We start from the raw sequence: 14,143 nt of genomic DNA, 5'->3' as shown, positions 1-14,143 counted from the left end.
GTTTTTTAATTTTGTAGGAGGTGTGGTGAGTAAATCACTTTGCTATCTTTACTTTTATCTTTTGGAGGGAATGCGTGGTCTGTTAATTGGGTGCTGTTTTAATCCAGACATCTGAAGGCTGAGGCTCCTGAAACTGATGCTCAGGGTGAGCGATGCTGGACAGCAGTCAAAGGAAGTCCTAACCCTGCACATTAATTAGGCCTCATGCGCCTGGGGAACTATAACTACCCCTTTAATTATTTTATATATATTGTTGGAGATTAGGCAGAGTGGTGTAATTAATACAGAAGATGGCACTCTTCTAGACGCTGTAGATGCTGTCTGGACTAGTGAAGTAATGAAGGTGGAATCTGGGAGCCGTGCCAATTCTGTGCATGGCCTCATCAGCTTCATCTGATACCTTTTGGCTGTTTTTTTTTTTTTTAAGCTGAGAATGTGGCATGGTAGATATGTTTTGGAGCTATGATTCAGTAGGCCTGTCTTCAGGGTGATAGGATACAGGAAGCAAGCACGTCACCTGTGGAGACCTGGCGGGGGGGAGGGGCAGGACGGGGGTGTATGAACTCTGCTCCAGGACACTTAGTGAGCTACCTCGGAGACCAGAGGCATCTCTAAAGAGTGCACAGCTGCTTCTCCATGGTGGACAACCGTCACACCTGACCCCAGCGGTCCTGAAACATCTGCATGCCCTGTGTGCAAGCCTGGGCACGCGAACTCACAAGGGCAGGAGGCTTATCTGAGGAGCGCTCAATTCTGAGTTGAAAAAGATGAAAGAAAAGCAAACTCTCCTAGCCAAGTTGAGATCTCCCCCATCATCCCCCCACCCCACCCCCAATGATTCTTCTAAATCAAAAAGGCAGCATTGCAAAGTCTGTGCGACTTGTGTAAGAATTCACCAACTAGCTCATTATTTTCTTCATTATTTGCTATTCATTATAGATATGATATATATTCATAATGTGTTCGTCATTATTCATTTCTTAACATGTCATAGATAACCTGGGTGTTCATGAGTGTGTTGACACTTGAGCTGATTTTTGACAACCATTAAATACTTTCCATCATTTGGTGCTGGTCCATGAGCAACTAAAGTCACTATGTGTGAGGTAGGCCCTATACTAAATACACACAGTGCTGTAGACAATTGTGAACTTTTTTCTGTAAACTTCATCTCCCAGATAAGAAACACATAAGCGGGCTGGAGAGATGGCTCAGTGGTTAAGAGCACTGTCTGCTCTTCCAGAGGCCCTGAGTTCAATTCCCAGCAACCACATGGTGGCTCACAACCATCTGTAATGTGATCTGTGCATGCAGGCAGAGCACTGTATACATAATAATAATAAATAAATCTTTAAAAAAAGAAAAAGAAAGAAAGAAACACATAAGCTGCCAGGCAGTGCCTTTAATCTCAGCACTCAGGAGGCAGAGACAGGCAGATCTCTGTGAGTTTCAGGACTGCCAAGGATACACAGAGAAACCCTGTCTCAAAAAACAAAACAAAAAGCAAACAAACAAAACCCTACACATAAGCATGTTAAGTGCCTCTCCAACTCTGTCACTGGGCTTGTGTTTTAATCTGTTTTCTGTTACTGTCACTGAATACTATGGGTCTTAGTAGAAATAGCCTGCGGTTTTCAGACTGAAAAGCCCAAAAAAAACAGCCTGTAGTAAAAGCCCTCTTACTTCATCGTCATGAAGCGGACAATGTCACACGGGGACAGAGAGAACACACCAGCTTAGGAACTTCACCCTCTTACAGAGTCACGGTGCGAGAGTGCATGTACTCTCCTAACTTTATCTACTTATCCCTACCTCAAACACATCAGCACATGGATTAAAGATCGGTTTTCTTGCTGGGCGGTGGTGGCGCATGCCTGTAATACCAGCACTCAGGAGACATTGAGTCTCTGTGAGTTCGAGGCCAGCCTGGTCCACAGAGCGAGTCCAAGACAGCCAAAGCCACACAGAGAAACCCTGTGTTGAAAACCAAAAAAAAAAAAAAAAAAGAAAAAAGAAAAAAGAAAAAGAAAGAAAGAAAGAAAGAAAGAAAAAAAAAGAGATTGGGTTTCTAAAACAGGAACCTATAGCCTAGAACACAACAACCTCACTAGGTGACAAAGGGCCAAGCTAGGACCAATGCCTACAAAGCTCTACACACAAAGCCAAACCCCTGCGCCTTCTGTGATATGAAATCTTTCAAGTGTGCATCCTTTTAATACACAATCCAGAGTGTTTAAGAGTAAGGCTATGAATCTATAATGCGATCCACACTGGGTGACTCTTCGGTGTTCTTCAACTGTAGTAATCAATATATCATTGCAATGCCCTCTCCACGGCTTATCAGAACAGCCTCCTGGTGGGATTTAAGATGACACCCTTCTCAGGGTTTCCTTCGTACTAAGCCTAATACTGTTCTTGTGTTTGGTCTCATTGTTAGGGCAGAAACTATAGAGGACAATGTTACAGATTTCAGACTATAACAATAAAAACTAAATTAAGAAAAATGTTTTCTATTAGAAACTATTATTGTTCTATGTATGTTATTATTTTATACTATTTGAAGGCTGGTCCTGGGGCCAGGGAGATGCAAAGCACAAAGACTGAGTTTGGATAACACACACACACACACGCACATACGCACGCACGTCTTTACCTACAAAACTGACTTCAAAACAATAGTAATGAAATAACACAGGTGACACTATATCCTGTGCGTAAACATATAAGTGCACGTACATATGAGCCTCTGTATCTGCCATGGTGTACAACTAGACACCTAATCAATCACCTTGGCTAGACATGAACTTTTCCAAGTGGCCTATGTGACTCAGACAGTTTTAACGTTAACTATTTTGTTGCTGGCCTACAACAGTAATCACTGGACCACGCGAAATCACCTAACACCATCTGAGAGTTTTTCTGTATGGATAAAGATACAAATTGTGCTTTGGTGATAATTTATACTTCTATGCAATGTGAACTGCTCACCATTTGTCCCAGTTTTCCAGTCTCTGTTTCATGCCTTGATGCCCTGGAGCTTTGTGGGATAGAGATGGGGACGAGAAATTATCACACTAAAAGCTACTGCCTCAAATGGTCAATCAACACTTGACATCCTAGAACGGCTACTGTGTTCCCTCCAGCACAAAGTCCAGCCTGTCCCCACCCCACACCAAATAGTGCCAGAAGCAGTAACCTGTGGTAAAACCAATTTGTAAAAGGAAACAGAACCAGTTCTCTCAAATGAAGGTGCTTTATATTATTGCTAAGAATCTCATGAATTAAAGTCCTATGAAATATTCCAGCATCGTTCTCAAAGACCCATCGTAGTGGCTAGCATCACTTGGCATGAGATATAGCTTTGAAAGGTATATAGCTATGGTTCAGAGTGTCAAATCCAGTAGATCCACACAGAGAAATGACCTTCAGATCACTGGTGGTGATCTTCGCATGAATAACCTGCCGCTGCTAAGTTGAATGCGCCCAGCTCCTCCAGGGACTAGGGATATGTTAGCATCAACTTCCCTCTTCCAGCCTCCCAAGTCCCCCATGCTGCCCATCACATGGAGCAGAATCGCTGGCAGACCAAGGGAAGAGGAAGGGAGGAGAGGTAAGAGGAGGGAAGGGGAGGGGAGGGGAGGGACAGGGAGGGGGGGGGAAGGAAGAGGAGGGGAGGGAAGAGAAGGGGAGGGAAAAGGAGGGGAGGAGAGGGAAGGGGAGGGGAGGGGAGGGGAGGGGAGGGACAGGGAGGGGAGGGGAAGGAAGAGGAGGGGAGGGAAAAGGAGGAGAGAAGAGGGAAGGGGAGGGGAGGAGAGTGGAGGGGAGGGGAGGAGATGGGAGGGGAAGGAAGAGAAGGGGAGGAGAAGGAAGAGAAGGGGAGGGGAGGGGAGGGGAGGGATATAGTAGGAATCAAAATGACTGACTGACTGCATGGATGGTGCTACTCGCACTTTTCATGCTGTTTCCACTTTTACTCATTTTCTAAAATTAAGAGGACTGTGATGCTATTTCAAGAATACTATTGTTTTAATGTACTTCTGCTACAAGTTAGACTTGTCCTTCAAAGGAGGAAAACTGTTCCTAAGTTTGGCTTTACCCTGGCAACGGTGACTCCAGCTTTAGGCACCTGAGCATTGTAGAGCCCTAAACACATTAGGTCTATTAGGTTAGTTTTCAGAGTGTGCAAGAGTGTGACGCCGTGCATGTGTGCAATGAGCTCTCATTATCATCTAGCAAGGTCTGTTTAAGGAGCAACTCCACCCACTCATTAAAATGGCGGCGGGAGGGGCGTGTCTTCAGCCATCCACTTTATTTCAGTCCTTCCTGGAACTTTCCTTCTGGCTAGCTACTTGGGCTTGAATATTCCCTGGAAAAGAAAAGCTGCTTATCAGAAAAGGTTCATTAAGCAATAATAATCTGGACGTGGAAAAAGAAGATTCCTAAGAACTGAAAAGAAATATGGTGAAAGGCTACAGAAGTCCAGTCTTGAATTCCAAATCTAGCCTCTTCGTTTTTGTTTGCTTTTAAACAATTCCCCCATTTGTTTGATCCAATAAAACTAATGCCTTCTAGCCAGGTTTAAAAAGAGAGTCTCCCCTGGTTTATTAGTGTGAACTATGTTTCTACACTAAGTAATTAGATCTTAGTTACCTTAATTTTATTAAAACACACAAGAGCTTGGTGTGTAATAAGAGGGCAGCTAACACAAGAACCTGCATTACAGGGCTAGAGGATAGCTCGCTCAGTCAAATGCTTGCCTTGCCAGCATGAGGGCCCAAATTCAATTCCCCAGGACACAAATTGAGAGAGAGAGAGAGAGAGAGAGAGAGAGAGAGAGAGAGAGAGAGAGAGAGAGAGAGAGAGAGACAGAGACAGAGAGAGACAGAGAGAGAGACAGAGACAGAGACACAGAGACACAGAGAAAGACAGACAGACACAGAGAGAGACAGAGACAGAGAGAGACAGAGAGACAGACACAGAGAGGGAGACAGACACGGAGAGAGTCTCTCTCTCTCTCTCTCTCTCTCTCTCCCCTTGTCTCTTAATCTCTCTCCACAGAAAATGACACAAAAATGAATCCATACTAAAGAGATGAGTCCAACCCCAAGCACACGTCTGTTAACTGGACAAGAGCGTGTGTGTTTACCAAAGCTGCCCTAGGCACTCAAGAGCTCCCCAACACTGTTCAACTGCTCAACACTGATTGGACACCTACTATGTACACATTCTGTACCAGGTGCTGGGTACTTAAAGGTTGAAAAGAACCTCTCTGTTCACTCAAATAACTGGGCACAGGTGGATGGACAGAAGAAACTGACAGCCAAGTAAACACAACAACGTGGTAATGCCTGGTACAAGCCTGATCCGGGAGGGGCCACCTACTCTACGGAGAAACTCAGGAAGCCTCTCCTGAGTTGGGATGGGGACTAAGTTTTAAGTGAGCTGTCTTGCAGGTGGAGGAGGAAACATGTCACTCTGAGCAGGAAGACCCCTGGAGACCAAGGAAGTTGGGAAGGAGTGTAGAAAGGCAGAAAAGGGAAACTGCCCAACAGACACAGCAGTAACAGTGTCCATAGAAGACACTACACTGGATTGAGACGTGACTAGATTAGGGTCTAGGGTAAAATCTAGGGACGAGAAGACCCAATAATAGCTTGAGAGGGATTAGAATGAGACCCAACCTCCGGGTGCTCTGTATATGCTCTTCCGTACCTTAACCCTTTCATGGAGGGCAAGGGGGAGCCCAGGACCACACATCAGGGAGAAAATGAAAACCGAGCCTACCTAGGAGTACTGACCCAGACACAATGAGTTGCTGAGATTCAAACTGAGACATGCATGCAACAAACAGAAACCCACAGTGGGTCTGTTAGTACCAAACATTATTTTCTGTCCCAACAGACATCAAGCTTTAAAGAGTACTTGCATTTTTAAAATACCCTACCTTCACACCTGATGATGCTTTTGTCACAGAAAGATTTCCCAACCAAAGCTAAAGATGAAAAGAAAATTTCAACAACTGCAGATTCAGCAGCACCCTCAGAAGCAGGGCCTGTCTTACGTGGTATGTGAGTACGGCAAAATAACAGGAGGAGTTGGGAGGTTCCTGGCCTGGACCCCACACACTCCTCACATCTGGGATCTACAGAGAAAATGAGGTTCTGAGTGCTCTCTGGCTTGGCGCTCTGAGCGTTTCTCACCAGCCCTCATGGGTTGAAACCAGAGCTGGTGGATCTCAAGGTTTTGTTCTATTTTGTGATCAAGTTTAAAAGTATGAAAGCAACCTTTAAAATGTCATAAAATGAACTTGCTTAATGTATAGCTAAGGAGAGAAGCCGCACACTTTCCAACTGTGGGAGAGAGGAACTCTGATCGCGCCAAGGCTAAAAGAGCCTGCACTGTGCTGAATGGCAGAGTAGCCAGTTGCTACATCGTCTCACGTCCAAGGCCTTCTTGGGCCACAAAATCCGCCTTCCCTGACCACCTGGACACCCGACCGCCTTTACTCGCTTTTCTACATACCCGTCAGAGTAGCCAGCACAAGACCCCTTATAAAAACCGCAAGAAGGCATAGCAACACAGCACTGCAGAGCCAGAACCCTCCAGAAAGCTTGAAAGGAGAAAGCAAGATTTAATTTGAATACAATTCTTATTTGCATGAGCCTAGCACAGAAGCTCCAAGCTGAATAATGCACAGTGGCCATCCGGACTCTGGACTTGGGTCCTTTCCAAGCCTTCCCCTGACCCTCAAACACAATCACGCAGAATTAAGCTTACAGGAATGGCTTCCTGTCATTACAACTGGGTTGTCATACAAATGTCATTCCTTCACATGAAACTATCATAATGAGACACAATTTAAAAATGGCTTTAAGAAATCAATTTGGCAAGACAGTGGTGGCATATGTCTTTAATCCCAGCATTTGGGAGGCAGAGGCAGGGAGATCGTTCAAGACCAGTCTGGTCGACAGAGTGAGTTTTAGGACAGCCAGGGCTATACAGAGAAAGCCTGTTTCAAAGAAACAGACAAACCAAAACAAACAAAAGAAAGAAAGAAAGAAAGAAAGAAAGAAAAGAAAAAAGAAAGGAAGGAAAGAAAGAAAGGTGTATTGGGACACACACACACACACACACACACACACACACACTGACAAATCCTATAATGACAGGCTAATAACTAAAAATCAAATGCATGATTATAGGATTAATATTAACACAACACTTAATAAACCCTGAGACAGGAAACACAACTATGAACCAAAATTGAAGTCAGAGATTGAATAAGAACATGTGAGCTTGACAAATAACCTCTAAAGTGTTGTCCATTGGCACTGGGAAGTACTGCTGTTTCCTTGGATAGCAACACCTGCCTCTCCCAGTGGGAACATGCAAAGATCTTGTGATGTGCATCATTTGGGGCCATCTGAGCTACATCACAACGAGAAAATCCTGGCTGTCCGGGGGAAATTCCATGGGAAAGGGCTACAAGGTAGCTGCGCTTCATTTTTACAGAGCTAAGGAGAGTCGTGGACTCTTGTCTCATCATCTTCCCTATTTGAAAGTTAACAGGAAGATGAGCACACACACGGCTGCAGTTACTGAGTAGACTTCCAGCTCTCTTACAAACTTGTGATCTGTTTCCAGTATTTTTCCATGGACCACACTTACAAAACTAGGAGCTTTCTTTTACAAATGAGTCCTAGAACCTGCCAGCATGCTCTGTCTGTGAATACTCCCCCTGATGTGCATTCGCCAGCCTGAACTCAGTACCTGGCCCACCTCCACTCTGCCACGACCTGGCCACATTGCTTGTCTTGTCACAACCACCTCTAGGAGCAGGACACAGTGACTATCCAGCTGGCAAAGCTGTGCTGTCCTTTCGGCTTTGTTTCCCTTTCCTAGCCAACTCTGTATGCTGGCTTTTTCCTTTCCCATTTACCAGTTCCTTTTCCACCGTGGCCCTTACCCACAAGCTGGCCCAGAATTCACTCTCCCACTACAACCCTGATAGACGTCCACAATGTTTGTCGAATGCCTCCAAAATCAAGTACTACAACTCACTAAGGATAACTCTGTGTCCCAAGGCTCTCTTCTTATCTCTCATTTCTGCACATCCTCCACCATCTCTCCTCACATGCATCCTGAAGGCTGACATGTACCTCACAGCACCTACTGCACAGATGGTAATAGGTGCAGAGAGTTTCTGTGATCCTTCTCTGACATATCCTGAACTCAATAAATCCATGTTGTTCAATAATAGATTAGCTTTTTTTTTAAGGCAAGCATGTATAAACATGCACGTATGTGTGAGCACATACACACACACTCACACACACTCACCCTCCACCATATATCTCTCCAACAAAACTACAAAAATGGTTTTGTGGAGACAAGACATCAATGCAGAAGGAATGAGACTCCAAACTTAATGGCTTCATGATGTTCCTCAAGATACAGGGGAAACTGGTGGCAAAAGGACTGAAACAGCATTTTTCGTGCTCTACACAGCCCCAGGCTGGACCTCAATGCTCTACACAGCCCTGGACTGGACCCCAGTGCTCTACACAGCCCCAGGATGGACCCCAGTGCTCTACACAGCCCCAGGATGGACCCCAGTGTTCTACACAGCCCCAGGGTGAAGCCCAGTGCTCTATACAGCCCCAGGGTGAACCCCAGTGCTCTATATGGCCCCAGGCTGGACCCTAGTGCTCTACACAGCCCCAGGGTGAACCCCAGTGTTCTACACAGATCCAGGCTAGACCCCAGTGCTCTACACAGCCCCAGGATGGACCTCAGTTCTCTGCACAGCTCCAGGGTAGACCTCCAGTGCTCTACCAAGCTCCAGGAAAGACCACCAACACTCTACAAAGCTCTGGGGTTGACCACCAGATCTTAAGTGGCAAGCATCAGTGGGCTTCTAGCACCAGGGCCTTGCTGGTCTGTGGATCCCTGTGTGCCCTCTCCCTCTCAGACAGCCTCCATCAGGCCTCAGTGTGTGATATATAGAGACAGCTTGGCCCTTTTAGAACTGGAGATGAGAAAGTTTCATTTGTGGGTCATGTGTCTGTCACTCTCAGATCACCATCAATCCTCCCAACAAATCTCCCCACAGCCACATCTACTCTGCCTTTACTCTCTGTGCTGATCCATCAGCCCTCTCTCACAGTGGGATGCATGAGAGCTTGAATCTCTCCTGTCTTACATAACACACACACACACACACACACACACAGAGAGAGAGAGAGAGAGAGAGAGAGAGAGAGAGAGAGAGAGAGAGAGAGAGAGAGAGAGAGAGTTTTCCAATATTAGGTTGTTGTTTAATTTTGAGCATCTTATCTAGGCAGGGGCCGTTTCCTGGGTCACAGCATTCTTCAGTTCCTTTTTTACCCATGTGACCTTGATATACCTTCAGAAATATGTGAGAAATTCTCCTTTTGACATTACAGTTTTTCATCTTCTTGCGTCTAGGTACTGGCACTGTGAGGGTAAGGCCCTGTCTTAATCACATTTTCATCACTAGGCGGAAAAAGGCCTGGCCCACAGCAGGTATTCAATTAATACCAGCTGAATGAATACTGCTGTGGAAAAAACTATGGGCTCATTGCTGACTCAATGCTGAGCATAATGAGACTACAGAATCAAAGGACAAATATCATCTAGGTGGCTTCGCCACGTGGGAGGCACAGTTGACGCTGGAACGCTTCCGAGCAGCAGGATGGAACTAATTTCAACCTGAAATGACTGCCATTGTTCAAGGAGCCGCAAGAAAGAGCTTGTGCGACTCGGAGAACTTTGTGTGTTTGTCTATCTGCCCTCTATGGGAGTCAGTGTTGGGGCTCAGTGTTTACACTTCTTGGCTCACCCCCAAACATTTTATAAACTCATATGTAAGACGCACACACCCTAGCTGGCTTTCAGCTACTGCAGACTCACACAACAGTCCTGGTCAGACAGCAGGCAAGGACAGAAGCCACGGGGCATCAGAGTGACAGAGTAATGGTGCCGGCAGTCACCCTGTGCTGCAGGTGACCAAAGCCAAGAGCCAACCAGGCAACTAGAGACAGCAAAGAAGTGCAGAGAGTGGGAGCAGCCTGGGGCATTAGGTTTCCATCCACCCACACTCACCAAGTGTGCGCCTGGGTGGAGTTCTCGCCTCTGCCATCTCCCATCTCAGCTTTTAGACAACACAATGGTTGCTTTGAGGATGAATTTTGTTTTGGGGTTTATTTTTTTTTGGGGGGGGGGTTGGTTGGTTGGTTGGTTTTTATCTTTGTTTGTTTGTTTTGTTTCGTTTCGTTTTGTTTGAGACAGAGTTTCTCTGTGTATCCCTGGATGTCGTGGACTCCCTTTGTAGACCAGGCTGGCCTCGAACTCACAGTGATCCACCTGCCTGCCAAGTGCTGGGATTAAAGGTGTGCACCACCACACCTGGCTGAGGATGAACTTTTTAAAGTTAATGTATGATGGGTAGAGAAGCCTGGAGCATAGACAGTGGTCCCCAAGGAGCAGCTGTCACTAAGCTACAGAGCACTCCTTCCAACCTACCCCCGGCCAGTACAAGGGCGTCTACTCGTGCGTTCACTCTAACACTCACCACGTCTTGGGCTTTGTGCTAAGCATGGGGCAGAGTAAGGGATGAAACGGACAAGTCTCAGTTCTCAAGGAACATTACCTTCTAGAAAGAGAGGAAACAGGAAAGAATGCAAACATGTGAACACACAGCAGGTGAGTTGGTGACAAGTGTTCAGGTGTGAAATAAAGACAGCAGAGACTGGAGGGTAACGGGACCACACAGTGGCAGGGATCTTGTTGGTAAGATTTGAAGGAGATCAGGGAACAAGGTGCTCAGGTGTTCATCCTCCTGAGCAGGGGGTAGCCGACCTATGTACAGCTTGGCTGAAACATGACAGGGTCTGGGGACAGAGGCCCAGGCTGGGAGCCCCCTTCCCTTTGTCTTGGCCTTGGGTTCCTTTTCTTTCTCATGGAAGCACAGACTGGACCCCTGGGGTTCACTAAGAGCCTCAAGGCACAGCAGATGAGGGGTGGCCTCAAAGAAAGAACGGCTGAAAACCTGGTCCAAGTAAAATAAGCTTGTGTAAGGAGAGGCAAAAAAATTCTTCCATGCAAGAGCTGGCAAATAGCCCTGGGCATGAGTTGTAGGGGCCTGCTGGGTAAGTGAAAGGCCTAGTGGGAGGGGCAAGGTCTGTGGGAGGGGCAAGGTCTATGGGAGGGGCAAGGTCTGTGGGAGGGGCAAGGTCTGTGGCCACTGGCAGGAGTAGGGGTGGAGAGGGAGAGGGAGGGAACAGGGGTGGAGACTGCTCATCCCAGTACCCTACAAAGTGAGATGAAGACCCATGCTTGCCATGCTCAAAACGGTGGCAGGCATAATTTAGGGGTTGTGAGTCCTATGATGTCCAACTCTAAAGATTGCTGATTAAGAGCTCAACCTTGCTGGGCACGGTGGCGCACACTTTAATCCCAGCAAGTTTGAGACAGAGGCAGGCAGATCTCTGTTAGTTTGAGGCCACCCTGTTTCACATGAACACTGCAGCACACTCATGCCCACACACATACACACTTTTTATTTTTTTAACATACAAGGAACTTTAGTTAAAGGGGTCTTGTCTTTGTTTCTTATTCCGGCTTGAAGGTCATGTCTGGAGCGCTGGGTTGAACTTAACCACAGACACTGGTGGAAATTTGGGAACTGTCTTTTTGGTTTTTGTTGCTAGATTTACTTGTTTTATCTTGTGTGTGAAGGTGTATGAGTGTTTTGCCTGCATGCATGTTTGTGCCCAAAGGTGTTTGTTTGTGTTTGTGTGTGTGTGCTGTGCGTGCATACACAGGTTTGCACATGCGAGCTCTGTATTCACACACACACACACGTGAGGCTCTCTGAGGGAGAAAAGGGGAGGTAAGAAAGAGGGATTTGTTGGAAGGACTAGAGAGGCGAGAAAATGCTCTAGTCTCTGAAAACTGAACCCTGTAACAGTGTTGGAGTTGAACCAACAGGCATGCCAGCAAACACCTTTATTATTTGCCTTATTTGAACTGAGCCCATATTTCTATTTAATTGCTTCTCTCATTTTCTTGGGCAATAATTATAAGACTAACTTTTCAAATAAAATAAAATTGCTCCTCCGCTGTTTGCAGACGGTTAGAGAACAGGTCAGGGCAAGTTTCCCCAGTGCCTTGCTGCAGCCTGGGCTTTCAGAACACTGGCTCAGGTTAGACAACAGTCTTATGCCAGCACTACACTGATTTTGAGGACAACTTGCCTGACACGGAGGCGCTTCTCCCTGCCTCAGTTTCCCTGTTTAATATATTACTGTGTGGCTTGTGTTTCTCTCTGTCTACCTCTTGGGAAGCCCGGGCAGAGAACTCAGAAGCAGGAAAGCCTGGGCACCTCGCCCCACTGGCGCTGAGCTTTTGGCTGGCAGCAGTTCCTCTGGGATTCCATCACCCAGTGGAAACCTGCTTCCTCTCAGGTCCTGGTTCCTCCTGGGTGGCTCCCCTTTGACTCCCCAGCCCACGAGTACCATCTGGACTGCCCTCCAGGGCTCAACCTTTTCCAACCTTGACAAAGAACTATGTGACTCTGAGGCACGGTGCCTGCCTTTCTGTCCAGACCCTGGGTGCTGGTGTTGAGAGGCCTCATTGGTCTCTCGAGAGCAGACATTGCACCTAGCAATACATAAGCAATGAGTCCTCAGGCTCATTTCCTCTTGGCTATCAGGAGAGGTCTCTCAGATAGCTATCTCCCTGAAAAGGACTCTGGACAGACCTGCGGACTAGAGATCACTACAGTCGTGGGACCTTTGCGAGGGGCCCTGAGCCTCCTGGGCCCAGGTTTTATCACATAGACAGGGGCTAGAATTTATCAGACCTGCTTACTATCTGTATGGCTCAAACATGGGACATGAAAACATTCCAGAAGCTGGATGGTTATTACAAATGCATTATTATTTGTTTTTTAGATTTATCTATTTGTTTTATGTATACGTGTGCTCTGTTTTTAATGCACCCCAGAAGAGGGAATCAGATACCATTACAGATGGTTCTTAGCCACCATGTCGTTGCTGCAAATTGACCTCAGTACCTCTGGAAGAGCAGCCAGTGCTCTTCACAGCTGAGCCATCTCTCCAGCCCCATTATTCTGATGGAAGGGGTAATCTTGTGTCCACTGCTCAGCCTGACTGACTTCCACCCTGATCTCTGCCGAATGTACTGTCACTGGCAGCACGAACAGTTCAGGGCCTGGCATGGCAGAGTGCTACACAAGCCTCTGAGGAGGTCACTGTACTGGGCCGGCTTGCCAAGGCCTAGGGGGTGGGCAACCTACCGATGTCGAGGACCCTCTGCTTGGCCGTGTGCTGCCGGGAGTGCCAGTACTTCCAGTACTTGAGCTGTTCATCTCGGTTCTTGTCCTCACTGAACACCACCATCACCACACTCTGCAGGAGAGAAGAGAGGTGGTCACCCTGTGCTGGAGCGGGCGGCACCCCACTGCCCCATACGGTTCCCACCTCTGCCAGTTCCCTATCGTAGATTGCTTTTATTGTTTAAGAAAGAGGTAGGCAGAGGAAGGATAGCAGGCTACCAAGAAGAGACTTGATACCCTATGAGCATATACAGGGGGAGGAGGTCCCCCTCAGTCACAGTCATAGGGGAGAAGAGTAAGGGGAAAGCGGGAGGGAGGGAGGAATGGGAGGATACAAGGAGGGGATAACCATTGAGATGTAATATGAATAAATTAATAAAATAAAAATTTAAAAAATAAATTTAAAATATGGAAAGAAAGAAAGAAAGAAAGAGGCAGGCATGGTGGCTCCTGCCTTTAATCTCAGCCCTGGAGAGGCAGAGGCAGAAAGATCTCTGAGTGAGGCCAGCCTAACTAACCTTCAGGGCAGCCAGAGCTACACAGAAAAACCCTGACCGTCTCCACCACCACCACCAAAAAAAAAAAAAAAAAGAGAAAAAGAAAAAAGAAAAGAAAAGGAAAAAAAAGAAAAAGAAAAAGGAAAAACTAAAAAAGGCCAGAGAACAGGACAAAGAGGTGCCTCAGTGAGCTAAGGTGTTTGTCACCAAGCCTGACCCTGAGGGTGGAAGGAGACAACTAACTTCTCACAGTGTGCACGTGCAC

At 46.7% G+C, this 14,143-nt stretch overlaps 1 protein-coding gene across 1 annotated transcript in view; it reads right to left on the bottom strand.

The window, feature by feature from the left end:
- Grhl2 (grainyhead like transcription factor 2) overlaps positions 1–14,143 on the bottom strand; it is a 135,659-nt gene that overhangs the window by 60,199 nt on the left and 61,317 nt on the right. The window contains exon 7 of the mRNA XM_051159481.1: positions 13,343–13,454. Within this exon, the coding sequence (XP_051015438.1) occupies positions 13,343–13,454 (112 nt within the window). The remainder of the gene's footprint in view (positions 1–13,342; positions 13,455–14,143) is intronic.

The sequence above is a fragment of the Acomys russatus genome, chromosome 17, assembly GCF_903995435.1.
Source record: "Acomys russatus chromosome 17, mAcoRus1.1, whole genome shotgun sequence".
In the NCBI taxonomy this organism is placed as follows: domain Eukaryota; kingdom Metazoa; phylum Chordata; class Mammalia; order Rodentia; family Muridae; genus Acomys; species Acomys russatus.
Note: the sequence above shows the minus strand (reverse complement) of the source record. Positions and strands in the feature narration are given on the sequence as shown.